Source organism: Danio rerio, chromosome 24 (assembly GCF_049306965.1).
Source record: "Danio rerio strain Tuebingen ecotype United States chromosome 24, GRCz12tu, whole genome shotgun sequence".
Taxonomy (NCBI): Eukaryota; Metazoa; Chordata; class Actinopteri; order Cypriniformes; family Danionidae; genus Danio; species Danio rerio.
Genome location: NC_133199.1, coordinates 24,970,001 through 24,990,981, shown reverse-complemented (window position 1 = coordinate 24,990,981; position 20,981 = coordinate 24,970,001). Strand labels below are relative to the sequence as shown.

The 20,981-nt window shown below is 33.8% G+C and overlaps 2 protein-coding genes across 11 annotated transcripts in view; one reads left to right on the top strand and one right to left on the bottom strand.

The window, feature by feature from the left end:
• Positions 1-18,803, bottom strand: part of ccdc191 (coiled-coil domain containing 191) — a 28,288-nt gene extending 9,485 nt beyond the window's left edge. For 2 of the 9 annotated variants that reach the window (XM_073940332.1, XM_073940333.1), the window contains exons 1-14: positions 18,669-18,803; positions 18,388-18,496; positions 17,924-17,962; positions 16,078-16,207; positions 15,836-15,997; positions 13,600-14,002; positions 12,094-12,229; positions 11,827-12,017; positions 10,424-10,667; positions 9,309-9,733; positions 7,193-7,272; positions 3,897-3,979; positions 3,721-3,822; positions 1,173-1,316 (exon numbers count right to left, since the gene is read on the bottom strand). In XM_073940332.1, coding sequence (XP_073796433.1) covers positions 1,173-1,316; positions 3,721-3,822; positions 3,897-3,979; positions 7,193-7,272; positions 9,309-9,733; positions 10,424-10,667; positions 11,827-12,017; positions 12,094-12,229; positions 13,600-14,002; positions 15,836-15,997; positions 16,078-16,207; positions 17,924-17,962; positions 18,388-18,462 — 2,214 coding nt within the window. In that variant the 5' untranslated portion in view covers positions 18,463-18,496; positions 18,669-18,803. 9 annotated transcript variants of the gene reach the window in all.
• Positions 18,804-20,228: 1,425 nt separating this feature from the next.
• The window catches only part of qtrt2 (queuine tRNA-ribosyltransferase accessory subunit 2), a 31,042-nt gene continuing 30,289 nt past the window's right edge, over positions 20,229-20,981 (top strand). Inside the window, exons 1-2 of one of the 2 annotated variants that reach the window (NM_001118896.2) lie at positions 20,229-20,312; positions 20,755-20,954. In NM_001118896.2, coding sequence (NP_001112368.2) covers positions 20,755-20,954 — 200 coding nt within the window. In that variant the 5' untranslated portion in view covers positions 20,229-20,312. The remainder of the gene's footprint in view (positions 20,313-20,754; positions 20,955-20,981) is intronic. The other variant, XM_073940159.1, reaches the window with a different exon arrangement.

The window sequence follows — 20,981 nt, the reverse complement described above, 5'->3', positions numbered from 1 at the left end:
TAAAAAGGGGCATAATATGGCTCCTTTAATTTAAGGTGATATGAAGAGCTTTGCTTCCATTAAATTGTTGTAATTGCTTCAAACACAACATTTTAAGGAATAAAATCCCATAATGGTAGAAAAAATTCTTGAGGTGGGTTTTTTTTGCTGCGAAAAAGAGTGAATGTATATAAGGTTGAAACAATCTGCTGGAAAATTTGTAACGTAACAAACATTAACCCGACAGTTTTGTTCCATCACTTTGCTTTAATTGTTTTAAGTGAAGTTTCATAAACTAATTTCGAGAGGAGCACGTGATATGATTGAGCACTGCTGGCCACTCATCCGTAATCAGTAATAATCCAATCAGAGTGATCCAAGCTTAATATAAATGGATCATTTTCTCCTTATTGCTCTATCTTCGCTTTGGAAGAATCCCCCTTTTCACCCCATCTCCTCCTTTTTCTCCCCTTTCTAAAGGGGGAGCTATCGAGACCTACCTAATCTCGGATCTCCTGATAAGCTTATTGACTGGGCGGGAGCCCTAGACTCAAATATCTCCGAGCTCAGGGTTCTCTCCCGGGACAGCATGCCAAACCTACTTTAAATGTCAAGCATATCTAAGTGGGAACTCTAGAAACAATATTTGGGGGGAAATTCCCCTAATTAAATGATGCTAAATAATGGTAGATTGCCTAATACATTTTAATGAAGTGAACATTAAAGAGCTGTGACTATGAATGCTCGCTTGAGTTGGTTTTTGACTTTTGTGAAAAACAGTGAATGTGAATAATGGCATTTGTAAAATTACTGAATAAATTAACGTGGTAAACACTTAACCAAAGTGCCTATAAACAGCTACTGTATAGTCCATCACATTGTTTTAATAGTTTTAAGCACAAAATATTAAGGAGGGGTTTTGGATTTGTGAGAAAAACAGTTAACGCAGGTGGAAACTTTTGGCCAGTTAATTCTGATGTAACACATTAAATAAATGTGATTATTCCGCTTTCCTGAACAGGTGTTTTTTTATTTGGATCCTCGATTACTAGGTTAACAATACCACCAACCAGCTGCTACTTAAACAATTTGTTGTAAATATACTTAATTTACATTTGAGGTTGTTTCTTTTTTTGTTTGTTTCATGTTAGTTTGGAAACCCAGGTTATGTGTGTGCTTGCAGTGAGTCTGACCTGTGTGTTGGCATGGCTTTGCTCCAGCAGGCGTCTCCAGGGTGTCAGGCCGCGGTGCAGTAACAGGGTTGTGAGGTAGTGTTGAGTCGCCCGCTTTGACTGCTCCTGTTCGTGCTCGACTCTCTTCTGCTTCTCAAGCTCTCTCTAAGTTAACATTAAACCACACACAGTTTCCTAAAATGTACAAACTGAGAGCTGTGTGCATAAACATGAGGACATTTTTATTAAACTGTCATAAACATTATTTAAATGCACTCTCTTATTTAAAACTCTTCTGGACAGTGCTGCGTTATTCTGTATGGATCAGTGTGTTCGCCATGGAGTAAACAAAAATTAAAAAGCTAATTGGGACTTTTTATTTAGACAATTCTGACTTTTATTTCTCAGAACTGAGAGATTAAGATTGCGATTCATATCTTCAAATTCTGAGAAAAGAAAAGTCTTAGAAGTGAACTCAAAATTTCGAGAAATTAACTGAGTAAAACAAAGTCAGAATTGGTAGTTGAAATTTGAAAATGTTAGAAATAAAGTTGCAATTCTGAAAACAAAAGTTAAAATTCAATTCAATTCAATAAACTTTATTGTCTATCCCACAGGTGTTAGAAAATTGTCTTTAGATATAGGCTCACACACAAACAACAAAACATAAATACACTTACACAATTATTTAAAAAAATCCTATTTAAAAACAATAGCAGTGGGAATAAATGTCTTTTTGTACTTAGCCTTTTTTGCTAAAGGGACTTTATACTGTCTACCAGACGGAAGTAACTTAAAGGAACTATGTAAGGATGGGAAGAGTCTTCTACAATAGCGGAGGTTTTTCTTTTTTGTCCCTGCTATAAATAAATCAGTGAGAGGTGTTTGTCTCTCACCAATTATTTTACTCGCTACGTTTACCAACCTTAAAAGTTTATTTTTTGCTTCTAACAGAGAGGTAGTTAAAGCAGGCTACAGTGGTAAAAGTAAGAACAGACTCAATAAGTGATTTATATGCGACAATCAAAATGTCCTTTTCAATATTAAAACTTTTCACAACAAACCCAACTTCTGCTGAGCCATTTAAAAAAACATTCTTTAAGTGTTTATCAAAAGAGAATTGAAAGTCAATTTCCACACCTAAATATTTAAAAGAACTCACCTGTTCAACTTCCTCCCTATTAATAAGCAAAGAGTCACAAAATGTTTCTATTTAAATTAAACTCCAAATAAAGTCAAAACTGGATGATATACACTCAATAGCAAGAAATATAGTCAGAACTGTGAGACTGCAGAATAAACTGCCTATAAAATAATAAAATAATAAAAAATAAAATAAAATAATAATAAATACAAATTTCTATGAAAAAAAATATATAAAAAAGCTCATAAACTTTATAGATGAACAGTTCTAACTCTAATAATTTAGATTAATATTTCTAATTTGAAATATTAGATTGATAAATTATGATATGTACACTCAGACTTTGTACATATATATCTACATTACATAATAAATAGTATATTTACATTGCATAATAAGAAAAATATATTAAATCCTATGGTGGAATCATGCTTCTGTAATTGTTTGTGTTTTTTTGTGGTTATCAGTTTAAATATTTTTTTGATTGGTTGCACAGTGCCATTCTGGTACCTAAAAACTGTATATATTTACACTTTTCATCATTTAATAAAAGCTGGAAATCATAATTATATTTACTAGATGCATTATTTGAGGTATCCCAGGCCCACACAGAATATGCGTTCAGAGAAATCCACAGATTTTTGACATTTTGTAGTTCTAAATGTTATGTTATGTGTGTTATTTTTAATTTCATGTGTTGGGATTTCAGTTCCTAAACTCTCAAAATCATTCCGCACAATTTTTATTCATTATTATTATTATTATTATTATTATTATTATTATTATTATTATTATTATTATTTTTTTTTTTTTTTACAAAATTCTGCTCAGAAATAGTTTTTTTTAGTTCTTAGGTTCTTTCTGGCTGGCCGGATCACTCATGCTGCCAGTTTAATAATGACCACTGACAATACCATGCATCTTTTAATGTAAAACCCATAAATGCTTGATCAAGGTTTCTGTAGGTTTAAGTTAAACTTTAGACTTTTTAAGACATTTTTAAGACCATGATTTTTTAGACTATTACAGGGCTAAATGCTAAATAGTAAGAAACAATTTTCTCTTGCTCTGTCAAAAAATGATTAAAATTATATATATTTATTAATACAATAATAACAATTTAGTTTTTTGTTCTTTAATAATAATTTTTGAATATTTTTTAAATTAATTTTCAAATATATCCATGACAAACTCTATAACCCTTACCAAGAACAGAACAAAACATAGCTGTCAGTTACTTCAGTCTATAACTATAATAAAATTAAGAAAAAAAGAAGTTAACAGGAATATTTAGACCTGTTAAAAAAGATTTAAGACCTACACCACAACATTTAAGTAGATTTAAGGCCTAAAATTTAGCTTTTGAGATTTAAGACATTTTATGACCCCAGGGAAACCCTGATGATATGAGTATTCTCCACACACCTTCTTCTGTTGCCTCTTCTCTTCCTTCTTCCTCTCCACCTCCCTTTGTTTCTCCTCTTCCTCAGCTCTCAGTCTTTCCTCCTCAGCGGCCTTCATTTGAGCCTGATGAAGCAAAAATATGATGCTTTCATCATCATGTTCTCTTGACTCCTTCACTGAAGATGAGCAGGTCTTACTAGTTTCTCCTCCTGCTTGTGTCTCCTCAGCTCCTCCATCTCTTTCCTGCGTTCAGCGCGCAGACGTGCTCGCTCCTCCATGGCTGTAAGAACCATAAAAGAGAAACGAGAGACAGAGTTGGCGGGAGACCGAGATTAAAGGGTCACTGTGAAGTATTGCAGCATGTTCTTAAGATCTTATGGCTCTTTGGTACATGTTTCTTTTGCTTTTGCATCTGTATTCAAGGCCATGTCTTATATCAAGCCAACTGAGTATTTTTGCTCAAAATCTCACTGCTGGTTGCAGGATTTTTCAATGCTTGGAATAAGGATTAGGAAATTAGCCTTGGCTTAAGGCAAAGTTGGTTCCCAGTATTAAACATGTGAAGAAAAACCACCCTGTGCAGCATTTTGTTTGTTTTAAAATATACAATCCTATTACAGTATATAATGAATGCTTACTCTTTTATTATTTATATATTAATATTTTGATAGCGACATGGTGGCTTAGTGTTTAGAACTGTCACCTCACAGCAAGAAAGTGGCTCGTTCGAGTCCGGTTGGCATTTCTGTGTGTTGTTTGCATGTTCTCCTCGTGTTGGCGTGGGTTTGCTCCAGGTGTTCTGCTTTCCCCCACAGTCTAAAGACATGTGCTATAGCTGAATTGAATAAACTAAATTGGCCGTAGTGTATGTGTGTGAAAGAGTGTGTATGGATGTTCACAGTACTGGGTTGCAGCTGGAAGGGTATCCGCTGTGTAAAACATATGCAGGAAAAGTTGGCGGTTCATTCAGCTGTGGCGACCAATGATGAATAAAGGGACTAATTTGAAGAAAAATGATTGAATGAATGTATACTTTTATCTTTGCCATGATGATAATTCTACACATTTTTTACTAGATATTTTTCAAGATATTATTATTAAGCTTCAAGTGTGATATAAAGGCTTATAGGTTAATTAGGCAAGTCATTGTATAACGATGGTTTGTTCTGTAGAAAATCGAAAACGATATTGCTAAAGGGGCTAATAATTAAAATGTTTTTTTTTTTTTTTTTATAAAAAAATGCTTTTATTTAAGCCGAAATAAAACAAATAAGACTTTCTCCAGAAAGACAAATATTATCGAATATATTGTGAAAAATTCCTTGCTCTGTTAAACACAATTTGGGAATTTTTTAAAAAAGAAAAAAAATTCATAGAAGGGCTAATAATTTTGAAATCAACTGTTTGTGTATTTGTGTAGTCATTCCCCTCGCTGGGCAGCAGAGGTCACCATCACCAGACTTCTAAGCATTATGCATGCTCATACACTGATTGCCACACAGAACTGCAGCTCATCCCACTGATGATCCACACACACATATAAGCAGCTCACACACACACTCCTGTGCGAAGTCTTGTTCTGCCCTGCCTGACATTACTGAGCGTTATCTCCTTACCTGATCGCCCGTGTATTACCTGGACTGTTTCTCGACCTTGCCTTGCCTGCCGCCTGCCCTGAACCTTGCTTGTAACCTTGACTTTGAACCACGCCGCCTGCCTTTGAACCATGCCTGCTATCACACTCCTTGACAGCCAGCCGCCAGCCGTTAGACCCATTACAACTACGTTTGATGAGAGTTTGCACGTAAGTGCGTATTGTGTGATTGTGATTAAAATGTGTTTAATAAATATACTGCAAATGGATCCCTCCGTGTCAGACTCCTCGTTACACAGTGGTGTAAAGTAACAATTATAAATACTCAAACTACTGTTATTGAGTAATTTTTTCTCAGGAAATGTAATTTACTAAGTAGTCTTAAAAATGTGTACTTTTACTTTCCTGAGTACATTTTTGTGCTATATTGGTACTTTTACTCCTCTACTTTCCTTCAACCTCCAGTCACTACTTTATTTCTCTCTAGTCTATGGTGATTGGCTGGATTGGTGGTTGAAGTACAAAAATCAGTCCTGCGATTCATGTTCAATTAAATCGCACATAGAAAGTAAATCGCATCATAGTGAACAACCTCAATACATGGGCGTTTTATAAATGCAGCAAACATTTTGAAAGCATTAAAAATGTCCAAGAAGATTTCCAAAATCTTCACACGCAATGACCCAGAGACTTTGTACAGACTTTATGTCACTGATGAGAAAATGAAGGATGTTGACTGTATGATGACTGAAATCACCAAACAGCCTTAATCAATCACTAAATGGAATGAATGAAGAATGGAAATAAGGACCAAACAAGAAATGGAAGGAAGGACCAAACGAAGGAAGGACTGAACTAATGGAGGAAGGCAGGATCAAATAATGAAGGAAGGATTTAAGGAAAGACTAAACAAACTAAGGAAGGAAGGAGAGAAGGATGGTAGGAACAATCAAATTAATGAATGAACAAAGGACCTAACAAAGGAAGAAACAAAAATATGAACGAACGAACGAACGAATGAATAAGTGAACAAATAAAGGGGGAACGGAGGAAGCACCAAATAAATTAAGGAAAGATTCAAGGAAGGACTGAACAAACTAAGGAAGGAAGGAAGAAAGAAATGAATGAATAAATGAATGAATGAACAAAGGACCCAATGAAGGAACAAAAATATGAACAAATGAACAAACAAATGAATGATGGACCGAACAAAAAACAATGGAAGGAAAGTTGGAAGGAACAAACGAATATAGGAAGATCAATAAATGCACTACAGAATTTTACGTTTACACATCCCTGCACAAACTGCATGTAAACTCATCAGCTGTTCACAGTGTAATACTCAATACTCAAGAGTACTTTTAAAAGTGCTATATATTTACAGTAGATACTTTTACTCTACTTGTACTACATTTTTGGGCAATAGTACTTTTACTTGAGTATGATTTTTCAGTACTCTCTCCCCCACTGAGTATACTGTAGGTCAGAAGTTGGTCTGAAAAATCTAACTGGTCACTTCAAAGTTCACAACACTTCACTTACACTACATAGAGCCTTAATGTTTAAAACTGGTGGATGATTTTGTCAGCAGGACAAAAGCAGGAGTTGTGAGGATTGTTAACAACCACACGCTGATAAACAAGCCATGTGCAGATTATCAAACAAACATGACTACATCAAGCAACAGTGAAGCCGGAGGAAAAGCCATTGTGTACTTATGCTATTGTTTGCACGATTTTTCACACTAGTGGATTACGAGTGTGTAGCAATTGTATGCATCTGTATTCAGTGCATTCGGTATCAGACAGGATTTAAAACTAGGGCATTGCCATGAAATTAATTTTCCATGCTTGGATTCACCGTAGTGACAGTTTTGGATTGTGTTTGTGTAGCACTGACCTTGTACTGTGGGATGGGGAAGCGGCGCTCGATGCACAGATGATTTTTGGTCGGCGCTTTCCCTCGAGTCTCTCTTTGTTCTGGGATTATAAGGAGAAAGAATGTCTTTGTGAAATTGTGACCAATAACAAACATGTTTCTCCCACACGCACACATGGAGAGAACAGCAGTAGGAAGTGACCCTTTGGTAAAATCTGCAGGGATTACAAGCAAGTATTATGTTCTGATCCACTCTGGTGATTAAGATGAGATTTCTTCTGTTTTCTTCACACAAAGACATTGTAAAGAGTAATATTATGAAAAATGTCAAACCTTTGCAGCTGAACCACAATGCAAGCTAAGTAATTAATACATGTAACACTGTACAATGCAACGTAAATGTCGGAAACCTTGGGGTCATATTTCAGGTAAAACTGCTAATATTATAGATCGAAAAAATTATATTGTACTTCACATTAAAATATTTTCAATGTTAAGACTTGTTATTACTATGTTTTATAGTATTATTTCCATGACAAAGAGGTATATTTAAACCTAATGTTTTGTTGAAAAAACAAAAGTTGGATCCAAGATGGCCGACTTCAAAATGGCCACCATGGTCATCACCCATCTTGAAAAGTTTGCCCTCTCACATATACTAATGTGCCACACACAGGACGTTAATATCACCAACCAATCCCATTTTTTAAAGGTGTATCCATATACATGGCACACCCTGTATAATGATGGTTTGTTCTGTAGACTATCAGGAAAAATATAGGGCTTATAATTTTGTCCTTAAAATGGCTTTGGAAAAATTAAAAACGGCTTTTATTATAGCTGAAATAAAACAAATAAGACTTTCTCCAGAAGAAAAAAAAACATTATCAGACATACAGTGAAAATGTCCTTGCTCTGCTGAACATCATTTGGGAAATATAAAAAATAAATAAATAATTCATAGGGGGGCTCATAATTCTGACTTCAACTGTATGCATGCACAGTGTACTATTCATAATTGTGAAGTTTTTTTGTAGTCACCAAAGCTGAATTTGTTTGATCTAATATACAGTAAAATAGCAACATGTGAAATAGTTATAATGATTGTAGTATTTGAAATGTTTTTAAAAATGTACTTTATAACTGTAAAGACAAAGCTGGCTTTTCAGCAGTCATTACTTCAGTCTGGTGCTCATCAAACTTTAATAGCAGTGTCAAAATACTTAATATATTTATAAAATCATGTTAGTAGCATTTTTTTAACATTCTACAGATTTTTCTATAAACTTTATTAATGTATTTGCTTGGTAAATTTGATGACTTTGTTCAGCATTACATATTCTACAGCATTGCCGTATTCTAAGGCAACTCTACATTGACAGCTTAATTATTTAATGTTTCCTACACATTCACTAATGTATGTGTTAATAGAGTAGATCACTTTCGATGTTGTAAAATATTTGTTAAATGAATTTTGTCAAAGCAGAAGCATATATACTGTCCATGGAAAAACTTTAAAACAGAAAAAAGAGCATAGTTGGAACGGAAATAAAACATCATCTATAATTACACTAATCAATGCATGAAGTATAGCCTATTCATAATGTGTGTTTTATTGATCTGGTTCTTATGATTTAAATTCATTTAAGAATTTTATTCATTAATTTATTGATTAATTGATTGATTGATTGATTGATTAATGAATTGGTTGATCTTTTTCTTCATGTCATGCATTTAAATTCCTTTAATGCACAAGTGTCAAGGCCAGTTCCAGGTAAGTGTGTTGGGTTGGAACTAAACTGTGCAGAGCTGCAGCCCTCCAGGAACTGGCTTTGAAACCTGTGCTCTAAAGGAATTTAAATGCATGAGATGAAGGAAAAGATCAACCAATCCAAGCCGACGATTATTCATATGTAATGCACACCCTCCTAAATGTAATTTCTGATGATTTAAACCTTTTTTTTATTAGTTCATTTATTTTAAAAAAACATATTCATATTTGCTAATTAATTATTTTGTTTTTCATTTCATCAATAAAGTTTGTGTATGAGATTTGGTTTGATTTTATGCAAAATTAGAATAAATGAATTTTTCTAGATTTTTGTGTGATATAAATCCCAGACACATATGTGTGTACCTTGGTTTCTCTGCACATCCAGTTGTTGTTTCTTTGTTAATTTTAGACTGACAGCATGTGCTCACGACTTCAGGGGAACCTGTTGCTATCAGAGCCATTTTCTCCTCTGCACGTCTGAGCTCCAGGATGTTCTGTCTCTCCTGCAGAAGCAGAATCTGCTCTTGCTGCTCCTTCAGCAGGCGTCTCTGCTCAGCAACGGTCTGCTGCAGGGCCGCGTGTCTGTGTTTGAACTGTCCACCACTGAGCTCTGCACCTCTGCTTCTGCTGCTCTGCTGGGTCTGACGAGCCCGGCGGAGCTCAGCCATTGAGAGAGCAGCATGACGACGTGTCACCTGCCAGGCCTGAGTGAGCTGAGCCTCTGAGCGGCCACTGCTGTTAGTGACTTGAGCAGTGGATGAACCGCTGTCTGGGGTTGCTGGCCCTTCCTGTGGTGGGATGAAGCAAGAGAGATTTTTTAGGATTGCAATGTTACCAAATACACCAGCAGGAATAATTAACCCAGCGATTTCTGACAATTTTTTACTAACAGCTGTTGCGGCTGTGGCGACCCCAGATTAATAAAGGGACTAAGCAGACAAGAAAATGAATGAATGAATGAATATTTCAGCCGTAAGTGTCATGTGATCTTTTAGAAATCATTCACTCACTATGCTTTGATTTTTATATATGATTTATCAGAGGTTGCCACAGCGGAATGAACTGTCAATCACTCTGGCATATGTTTTATGCCCTTCCAGCCACAACCCAGCACTGAGAGTACACTGAGAGTAAAAAAAATTCTAATCAATCTAAATATTCTGCAGTCTTTTAATATTAATTGTTAAGCTTAGTACCATATTGAATAGGGGTCGCCACAGAGGATTGACCCCTCAACTATTCTGGCATAAACCAGAGGAAACCCACGCCAACACAGGGAAAACATCTAAACTCCATACAGAAATGCCAACTGGCCCAGCTGGGACTCAAACCAGCAGCCTTCTTGCATGGAGGTGACAGTGCTAACCACTGAGCCACCGTGCTGCTCTGTTCTTTTTATTAATAACGTTGAAATCCTTTTTCAGATTCTACAGATTTTCTTGATAATGTGATGTCATTCTGGCAGTGTATGTTTTTACCTGAAGGCTGATGTTTTCTGTAGGACAAGGTGTTTCAGGATGGTTTGTACTTGAAGGAGATTTTACTGCTCTAAGTTTTCCAGAAGCAGCAGAATTAATCAAGGCTGCCATTTTGCATCTCGTTTCTTCTTGTTGTTGGAGAAGTTCCTTGCGGTGACATTCTACCTGACACCACACACGCCAATCACTGAAGCAGCGCCTCAAAAGCCTCCTACGGTCGCTTTCCAGTGCCTGCTGACAGCGCCTGTGGAAGTGACAGATATGACTTAAAACCAGTCGGCTGGCAGTGCTGCCAACATGAAACAAAGCCTTTAATTAGCCTTTAATTAGGCAATTAACAAGTTCTTTTGTTCTAATCACTTTTCTTTTAAATGTTTATCAGGCTATTCAACTCTAGGTAACAGGCATTTATACACCTTTTCCCAACGCTACATGATGCTTTGCATAAATTATGGGACTACCTTTAATTAAACTTTAAATTGTAAATCAGTGAAATGTTTAAAATGGAATGGATACAGCAAGCTGTCATTATTTTGCTCACAGTTCATCCAGCAAATATTACAAGTCAAAACATGAAAAATCCCAAAAGTTCAAAACAGTTCTTTCTGCAGCATTATTATGATTAAGTGTTAAACATTACTGAACTGCTGGGAAAACAAAACAAACATATTCTGGAGTGAAGTGAAAAAAGTTTGGGCTACAGATATGCTTGTCATTCTAATGTCACATCAAAATACCAAGCATAAAAGTTATTTTTATGATGCTCCTCCAAACACAACACCACAGGTTTTTACTACCTATACGCAGGGCTAGCAAAACTGCTAGCCTGAAATCCTGTCGCTATAATGTTTTCTAGTTGGGCTACGAAAAAATAATCCACCCTGTAGACTATGTTAATGGGAGGACAATTATAACCCATTTCAGTGCTAATGCATGTAATTGTCATGAATTTAAGGAACCACTATCAATATGTATTTAAATTTGCTGATGTTTTCAAAAAAAATTATAATTGCAGGCCAACCAGGTTTTACCATAATTTTTCCCCCCAAGGACAATTTAAGAAAATAATAAAAATAAATAAATAATTAAAACAACATATATCATATCTTATTTGATATCATATTTAGTTTTTTTATTTATTAAATGCATGTATTTCTTTTTAATTTGATAAATAATGTATTTTCTACTCAGGGTACTGGAAATTATTTTGCGCTACCAAAAACTCAGAGTTACTTTCCGAAATGCTACAAGAGATTTAGAAATTTTGCGAACCCTGATATGGATTATTTGTAATGTTTGTAAAGTTTTTGAATGAAAGTTCCCCAAACCAGAAAAAGTACAAAACATAGTTAGAAATGTAGTAATCATGTGTGGAAAGAGGTGGATAAACTGAGCTCTGCTACCTGTGCTCATGTCTCAGCTCTTCTTCAGTCTTCTCAGCCTCTTTCTTCTCTCTTCTGGCCCAAACCAGAGCTCTCCAGGCCCTCCATGCCCTCAGCTGCCTCCTCCAATCACACAGCGCTGCTGCCTTGCCCATTCGTACCCTTCTTTCCAGTATCATAGAGTACCATGCAGAAAAATGTTTTTGCATGCGCTGGAAATGTATGCGTAAGGTCCGTAAATTAAAGTGTTCATTGCATACAATGATGGTTAAACTGCTGTTGTCTTACCTGCAGGTTTAGGAGGTGAATTTTAGCCTCTAGGTTTTTCAGCTTGAGCTGAAGCTCTTTGTTCTGTGTTGGATTATGATGTTTTGGAATAACAGAGCTCTTAGTGGCCTTTTGTTGCTGAAGCCTTTCTCTTTCCCTGTTCAAAAATGAAATTTAAATGTCAAGCAATTATCTTTTCAAAAATAAGCATGCCATTTAAATGAAAAAATTATAGTAGCTCCAAGAGGAATCTGGACATTTAAAAATGTATTATTAGATCTAATTATAAATGAAAATTGCAGACCAAATATACCTATTTTTAAAGAATTAGAATTTTTTTTTCAAATTAATTCATTAAAAGAAAACAAAACCAATGTTTTCAAAGCACAATTTTTGATCATAGATATGAAAATGATCTTGAAAATTCATGTAAACTTCGACCTAAGATGACACTTTTTTATAGTCTTTTTTATAGATGGCACACAGAGATTATTGATAAAGTGAAATAATTTCAAACTAATAAAAGTGAATGTTTTTGTAAAAAATTAAATGTAAAAAAAAAGAAGTATAAAATCTCAAAAAAATTCTGGAAACTAAAATTGCTATAAAATGTTTAAAAAATATGTTTTGAAGAAGTCAATTAAAGTAAAAGCAATTAAAAAAATGAGTGCTAAGTAAGCAGAACACTGACAATTAAAACAACAAACTGTGATATTACGTTCTAAATGAAATGTATTCATACAGTGTTCATATGGATAATGTATAATCCAATACTTTCAGGGACTTTTCGTGAATATTTTTCAAGGACTTCAGAGATCAAACAAATTATTCATAGTTTATGATAATTAATGAGCAGTGGGCTAAAATGTTAATGGCAAGCATTGAAAGATTGATACCGCATGAAATATTTTATCAAACACATAAAACACTACTTTATACTTATATGTTTTTAAATACACCCTTATAAATATTTCTGTTTCCAAGGCTTATCCTGTACTTAAAATTTAACCTAAAAGTAGATCAAGTGCTTTAAACACCTTAGACGAACCCTGTATTTAAAAACTTTCTGGCTAGCTTCTGTTTCCAAGGGCCCTCAAGCAGTGAGAAATGTGGAAATTTTTCTCATTAAATGTATGCCAGATCTTCTAACTAGGCTGTTTTTCACAGCTTAAGAAAAATATAAAGTTTTATATGTATAAATATATATATATATATATATATATATATATATATATATATATATATATATATATATATATATATATATATATATATATATATATATACAAATATATTATACAACTGCCTTAAAGCCCCACAGTCCTTTGATCAAGCCCTCGAATGAACCTGACATGAACTCGACTCCATAGTCTCACCTTGTGTGCAGTAAAGTTGAGAAATAAAGTTAGTCTGGAAAAAGTCTAACATAATTTCTTTGCAGATGCCACTTTTTTTAATATTTTGACAATTATGCATTTTTAATAGTAACTACTAGTGTGTGTCCACATGTATTTGTGATTGCTGTACATGTTTCGTGCCAGCTGCTCTACATTCCTTTTCTTCTCCATCTCCCTGCGCAAGCGAATCATCTCCTGCTGTATCAGTTCCTCCTGCCGCTGAGCCTCCTGTCTCTTCTTTCGCTGTTTCTCCTGTTCCATTTGCCGCACTTCTTGTCTCGCCTCCTTTAGCACTTCTTTTTCTTTGCGCAGTTTTTCATGCTCTGCATCTCTGCGCATGCGGTTCTCTTTTACCTGTTTGTGCCGCACCTCCATGGTCAGGCTAGGGTCCCTCCACCTTTTCTTACTCTGATCAGAGTCCTCTTTGAGGTTCTCCACCATCCCAAAGTCCAACACCTCAGTTTCCATCAAATCCTGGAGGAAATGATGCACTACAGAGTTCTCCTCCTCCTGCTCTAGTTGAAAGTACAAGTCTAAACAAAGACAGATAAAAAGAGCTGCAATGTTAATACTGTCATCTGTAAGAATAAATAAATAAATACATAAATAAATAAATATTTATAATTTATATATATATATATATATATATATATATATATATATATATATATATATATATATATATATATATAATTATCTTCAAATAAGCTTACACAAGAATATTTTTGTGCCAATGTGTGAATACTTCAGCTTGTGACGAAACTTAAAACCAATGCTTATAATGCTGATGCAGAAAGTAAACCATCTGAAAACATTTAAAAATGTCTGCAATCGACTTAACCGCCACCAGTATTGCTAAATAATTACATTTCTGAATTAGGCATATTGTGCTCTATCTAAATGCATGGTCTGAAATGCACAGTAGTGGTGCACTTAGGTTGTGTCCGAATCCCCTTTTGCTAATTTAAGGATAGGAAAAATAGTCATTGAACCCAGCTCATGATCTTAGAGGGTTGTCCTTATTCTCTTAATGAGTTACAGGTGTGTTTAGGGCATAACGAGCATTGAACGATTTAGTGTCTTATCTTTGATTCTCTTCAAAAGCGAGTTGTGCTGAAACTAGTAAACTCTTGCCTTGCACCTGACGTCACATTGTGCCAGGTTTATAGAAGTCATGTAAATATTTCATATAATGTGTGATGTCAGGTGACTAAGGGCAAATGCGAGTGACATTAATTTAAGCACATATTCCGGGGAGTAGCTAGAGAAGGAAGGAAGAGAGTGAGGGAGCTCAAATTTGTTTGCTGACCATATCATATTATTCACCCATTTTGGATTTGTTTGTTTTGTTTTGACGTTTGGTAAATAAGCGATGAATAACAATAAACAAGACGCATATGCAAGATGATTAATGATAGGGCTTGACATTCAAAACCTATAACCGATCTAATTTTTCCGGGTCAACTTTTTCAATTACTTTCCCTACCGCGTGTGAAGTCACGAGACCCTACTATGTTAAGGCCACTTTATACTTTCCCGTCAAACGTACGGTTATGGTCTGTCGCAGCCTCCATGCGCAGACCCATGTACTCCTCAAAAAATGTACATGTCGCAAGTTTGACAATGATTGGAAGCTGCGCAAGAGACAGCACATTTTCTACTTTTATATAAAAACTTTTACATTGAAAATAATTTGTTTTGTTTCCAAAAGTGCAAGTTATTTATTTTCACTTTTTATTTTTTTTTTTTTATAAGAATAAAAGTAACTGTTGGTTTTAAGAAACGTGTTGTTTAAGTTCAGTTGTTCAACGTTGATGTTCAATAAATAATCATAGATAGCACAGTGTGTGTTTTCTTTAATTATTTTAAAATCAAGTAATACACCCTTCATTCAAATGTTTCTCGCTTGTCATATGTGAGTATATTTTCTCTACAAAACTTTTAAAATAAATAAATAAAATAATCGTTCATTAATGGAAATCGAGTTAAAATGTTCAATAAATCGATATTTTGATTTTAGGCCGAATCGTCCAGCCCTAATTGAAAAGTCACAAGCCATTCCCTCACTCAGCTCCTGCGGCTTTATTTGTTTTTCGGATGTTGTATAATGGAGCCCATAATAATTTTAAATGAACTAACTGAAATAAAATATGTCTGAATGCACTCAAAATCACTGTAAAATAATCATAAACAACACATTATACAGAAATATTAAAAAATTATGTAAACTGAAATTCTAAAAACAAAATGTATAATATTATTAAATATTACAACAGTGTATTAATAAAATGGGAAATAACTGTTTTAAATGACCGTAGATATTTAAGGTAAACATCCTGTAAAATGCGTAATTTGTCCATTTGTACCATCAAAGTTATTATAGCTGGACTCTGTGTTCTTAATAAGTTGTTTGGATTCTGAATCCTCCATTGTACTGGAACTGATCTCTTCTTCCTCCTCGTCGTCATCATCCATTTCAAGCTCCAGCCGTAACTTCTGGTTCATCCATTCACTTAAAATAGACTGAGCTGTGGAGTATGAGAATAATGACCCATCAATATGGTCATAACTTTTAAAAAGTGCTGAATTTTAATTAGATTAAGACTACCTTCGCTGTACGCATCATCATGATCCTGTAGCTGCTCTACACTCTGCAGTGGCATAATCTTTTTACCATTATGGGGTTTCTTCAATGAAAACACTTCAGATACAGCAAACTCTGAAGCCCTTTCCACCCGCTGAGGAAAAGAAGAATGCAAGAGAAAGATTACAAGAGAAAAATGCATTCATACATACAGGGTTATTAAGTTTAATTTAAGACTTTTTAAGACCATTATAAATGAAACTTTAGACATATACAGGGCTTTATTGCTAAAGATTTATTTTAAATATCCCAGTTAGAAAACATTTCCACTTGCTCTATCAAAAAATTATTAAAACTTCATACATTTAATAATACAATAATAATAATTTTGTTTAAATATTTTTGTATTAATTATCTAATATATCCATTCCTAAACACTATAACCTTAACAAGAATAGAATAAACATAGCTGTCAATTGCTTCAGTCAATAATAATAATAATAATAATATTTTTAACAATAAAAATATAGGCCAGGCCAGTATCCTCAGCAGTAAATAAAGAGAACTTTTAAGCAAATTTTACTGTAAGGAAAGTAATTAAATGCTATTTTTAAATAAAAAGTTTAATTGAGGTGGACTGTTGGTGATTGTAAGGGTGTTAATTCAGTAGATTTAAGACTTTTTAAGGCCTAAAATTTTGCTTTTGAGATTTAAGACTTCTTAAGATCTTGTGGATACCCTGTACATAAACACAGGCATTGCATCCCTTGTGTAAGAAAGGTTTAATTTAGTATAAAAACTGTGCTTTTTATGGAAATTACATGTTAAAATAACCTTCAATAGCAATAAATGTTCAATAGCAAAAAATGTTCAATAGCTAAATTTGTGCAGAAAGTAAGAAATTACTCATGATGTTCCACTGCAATTTCCTCCAATCAGAGAGTTGTAGTGAGCACAATTTGCAAAAAGAGATGTTTAGCTCCATCCACATGAGGCACAGTCAGTTATTTAATTGAGTCTGTCTCCTAAAATACAACAATGTTATATAAGGTGAGTGAAAAGTAACTGAGCATTAAAAAAATGGTATAAAACTTTTATTTTTTCTGTTGCGCACAAAACAAGACATTCTGAAGAATTTTAGAAACAATCAGCTACTGATTTCTATGTGGGAACAAAAATACTATGTAAGTCAAGGGCTTCCAAGATTCTTCAAAATATCTTCTTTTGTGTTTAGCAGTAGATAGAAAATACACAGGTATGGCACAAGTGGAGGATGAGTAAAGATAATTTTAGAAAGTTCATTTAGGGGCAAACTATCCCTTTATTTACGTTATTCCTATAGATACAACAACAACTACTTTCGACAGCGCCACTGGCCGGTACAGGTGGGGGGAAAAGCGGGGGGAGGGAAGTTCTGCCCCTAACAGTATCTCTGTAGGCTCCAAAACGGCGTGGGTCCTTAAAACTTCCTAACGTAAAATTAATTAAAAAAAAAAATTTATTTATCCATCATTTTTACAGCATTTGTGTCATTCATAACACTTTATGTGATAGTAGTTATTTTATGCCATTCCATAAGCAGTTTTGTCTTTTTGATTTCCATATACTTTGTTTTGCTTATTGAGTCAAATCTGAGTTTGTATTTTAGAATTAAAGATTAAAGACAGATTAAAGAGTTTTGTAAAAGTTTGTATTCTGATGACGAAGGCACATAAATTAAAAAGAAATCATGAAGTGTGCACTGAAAATTATTTATAATAAATGCTGCAATCATCTGTAAATTAGTAAGGACTGCTTATTTTGGTGACTTCATGTGCAAACTAATTGCAGTATTTTTGACAGTGATGGTCAAATGATCAAATGTACTTACCTTTACCCACTGTTTTATGTCATTATCATCAAGCTGCACCTGTAATATGAGATATGAATTCAGCTTTGTCCATCATTTTAATCAAAAATAGACAGAGAGCACAAAATATCATAAGCTGTTTATTGGGTTAAATCAGGAGATTTTGTTGATGCCTGGGGTTAACATAAATTGATATTTTGTCACACTGGCCTCACATATCTAATTCCTCGACAAATGTTATGTCTCACGTTCACTTGGCTGTATTGTGGATACACCTGAGGGCGTCGCGTTGCACATTTGAGCTAAATCCTGCTAACGTTAAGCCGTAAATGAATTCGTATTAATAACCAATGTGCATGATCAAAGATAACCTGAAAGTCCCGTTTATTTACCTCAAGCTGAATTCTGTAAAAAACAGCACTCAAGCAACATTATTTCTGGGCTAAATCTATGAAGAACTGAGTGAAGGAGGAAATTTTACTCGCCTTATTATTGCCTGACGTTTTAGTCTTTGTCGTTTTCCAACGAAAAATATCCGGTCTGTGTGTGGAATGAGCCATTTTGTTTTGTATAAGTTACCTTCATATGTTTGGACTGTAAAATAAAATAAGTAACGTTATATTTTCACATGTTTGCAAAAAGTATTAGAGTTACAGTACAAGCAGCACAAAATTTAGCTTCGTAAAAACATTCATGTACTTTAGCGAGAAACTTTTCGCTCGACAATGGAATTGTGGGACTTGTAGGTTTCACAAAGTGACCTTACGTGAGTTGATGCCAAAGTAAAACTACATATCCCAGAAACTACTCAGGGAAACTGAAGCGTCTACTTTGAAACCATGGAAACCATATGGCACACACACACACACACACACACACACACACACACACACACACACACACACACACACACACACACACACACACACACACTGTACTTCATCTAAAACATTTGTGAGAATTCAAAGCAACTACACGTTTTACATTATTACAGTGCTAAGCAAATGTACACCCCTCTGAAATCTATATTTTAAAATCAAATATGAAGCTATACAATTTTATATGTGTGCATGTACATTAGATAAGTCAGTAATGACGCCAAATCTGGAGCTTATCTAACAAAATAACTTACAATAACTGTCCAAACACTGGAAACGTTAAATTCAAATGTATAGGTTAGAGAAAAATATTGAACACAAATTTTAAAAAGAGGAAAAACCAAGAGAAGCTAATAATAATAATAATAATAATAATAATAATAATAATAATAATAATAATAATAATAATAATAATAAATAAATAATAAAAAATTAACCATATTTTTTCCCAATATTTTGCTTGAATTTAATTTTATTATCTTTTAATTTATAAATATATTTGGTGACTAAAATATTACTTTAATAAATATATCTGTTTAATACATCTGTTTTGTTTACATGCACAAAACACATTGCCAGTATGCACAGAGAAATTTATAAAAATATTCATTTTCAAAATTAAATAATAGTTTAATTTTTACAATATTTTTTATTTTCAGTGTTCTGGTTAAACATAACCCTGTTTTAAATGTATTTTGTTTTACAGATGTTCAGCAACAAAAAAATATATATAAAAAAGACTTTACTCAAATAAACAAACCGCATTTAATTACTGATATAAACTGAGACTGGAAAATATCAAATAAAATAAAGTAATAAAAATTACCAGATGAGTAAATCAGTCATTTGTGAATAAATTATTTTTTAAACCATTTTTAATTAGAAAAGAAGAAAAACACAAACACATCAAGATATATATATATATATATATATATATATATATATATATATATATATATATATATATATATATATATATATATATATATTTATAAAAAATATTTATTATATAAAAAATTATAAATCAATTAAACTTAGAATGCAAAATCTCGTAGAGGTAACATCATAATGACAAATAAAGTACAAAACATTCAGCATTAAACTTAAAGGGGTGTTCAAATTACAGGTAGGGCAATAAAAAAAAATAACGCAATAAATGTATGAATGTCCGATTATATTTTTTGGTCATGACAATTTTTAAGTAATTTCAGTGAGGAGTAATAGAGTTTAAGTTTAAATGTTTAAAGCATAGGGTACAGTCTTAAACCTGCGGTGTATTTAGCAAGTAGGAAAACGTTATTCTCTTATTTATAATTAGGATATTGACTTGTCTAATCCAACAACATAAAAGAGAATACACTGGATGTTAAAACAGGGATGTTGGTGAGTAAGTATCAAATGCACTACACAGGACTGTAATGTTAGATGTTTTGACGTCATAAATGTGAGACGCAAGTCAAAGACCGACGAACAATTTCTGCGACTTGAAGTTCTCACATGTTCTGCTGTGTGAAGCAGCTAAAATCAGTCTGGTAAGCCTTGAAGCAAATGACGTTTTTTTATGATCGTATATGACATATTATTATTTTCATGTTATAGAAATATATGTTCTGTATGTTATGAAATTGCTTTTAGACACGATATAAACACAGATTTGAATATTTTGAGGGACTCATAAGGTTTTATTTATGATCGCATATGACTTTAATACTAAGTTATGCATAACGTTACGTATGTATGTATGTATGTATGTATGTATGTATGTATGTATGTATGTATGTATGTATGTATGTAAACCTGCTTTCAGACAGGACATAAACATTCAGATTTGAAAACTAAACAGTATTGTAATCTGCTTCACTAGTTTATATATTTGCTTATCAAGCTTTGTATAACTGTGAAAAGCCAGAGTAAGGCAGAGGATAGAATTGTTTTTGTGTTTGACGACTGATGAGCTATCGTTCCTCTCTCCAGATGAAGCTGGAGTTGTCTCGAGTGGTCCAGGGATGCCGCCTGGGGGTTTTGACTGGTCTGGGGAAATTAGGACAACACTCACTAGAGGTGCCCGGCTGTCTCCTGTACACCCGCTGTGCCACTGTTCCACATCTGACCCAGGACACATTACTAACCTTGAGCGACCTGCCAGCCGTCACACAAGTGTCTGTGGATAGCCTGTAAGAGTTTTGTTATACTGTCCATTT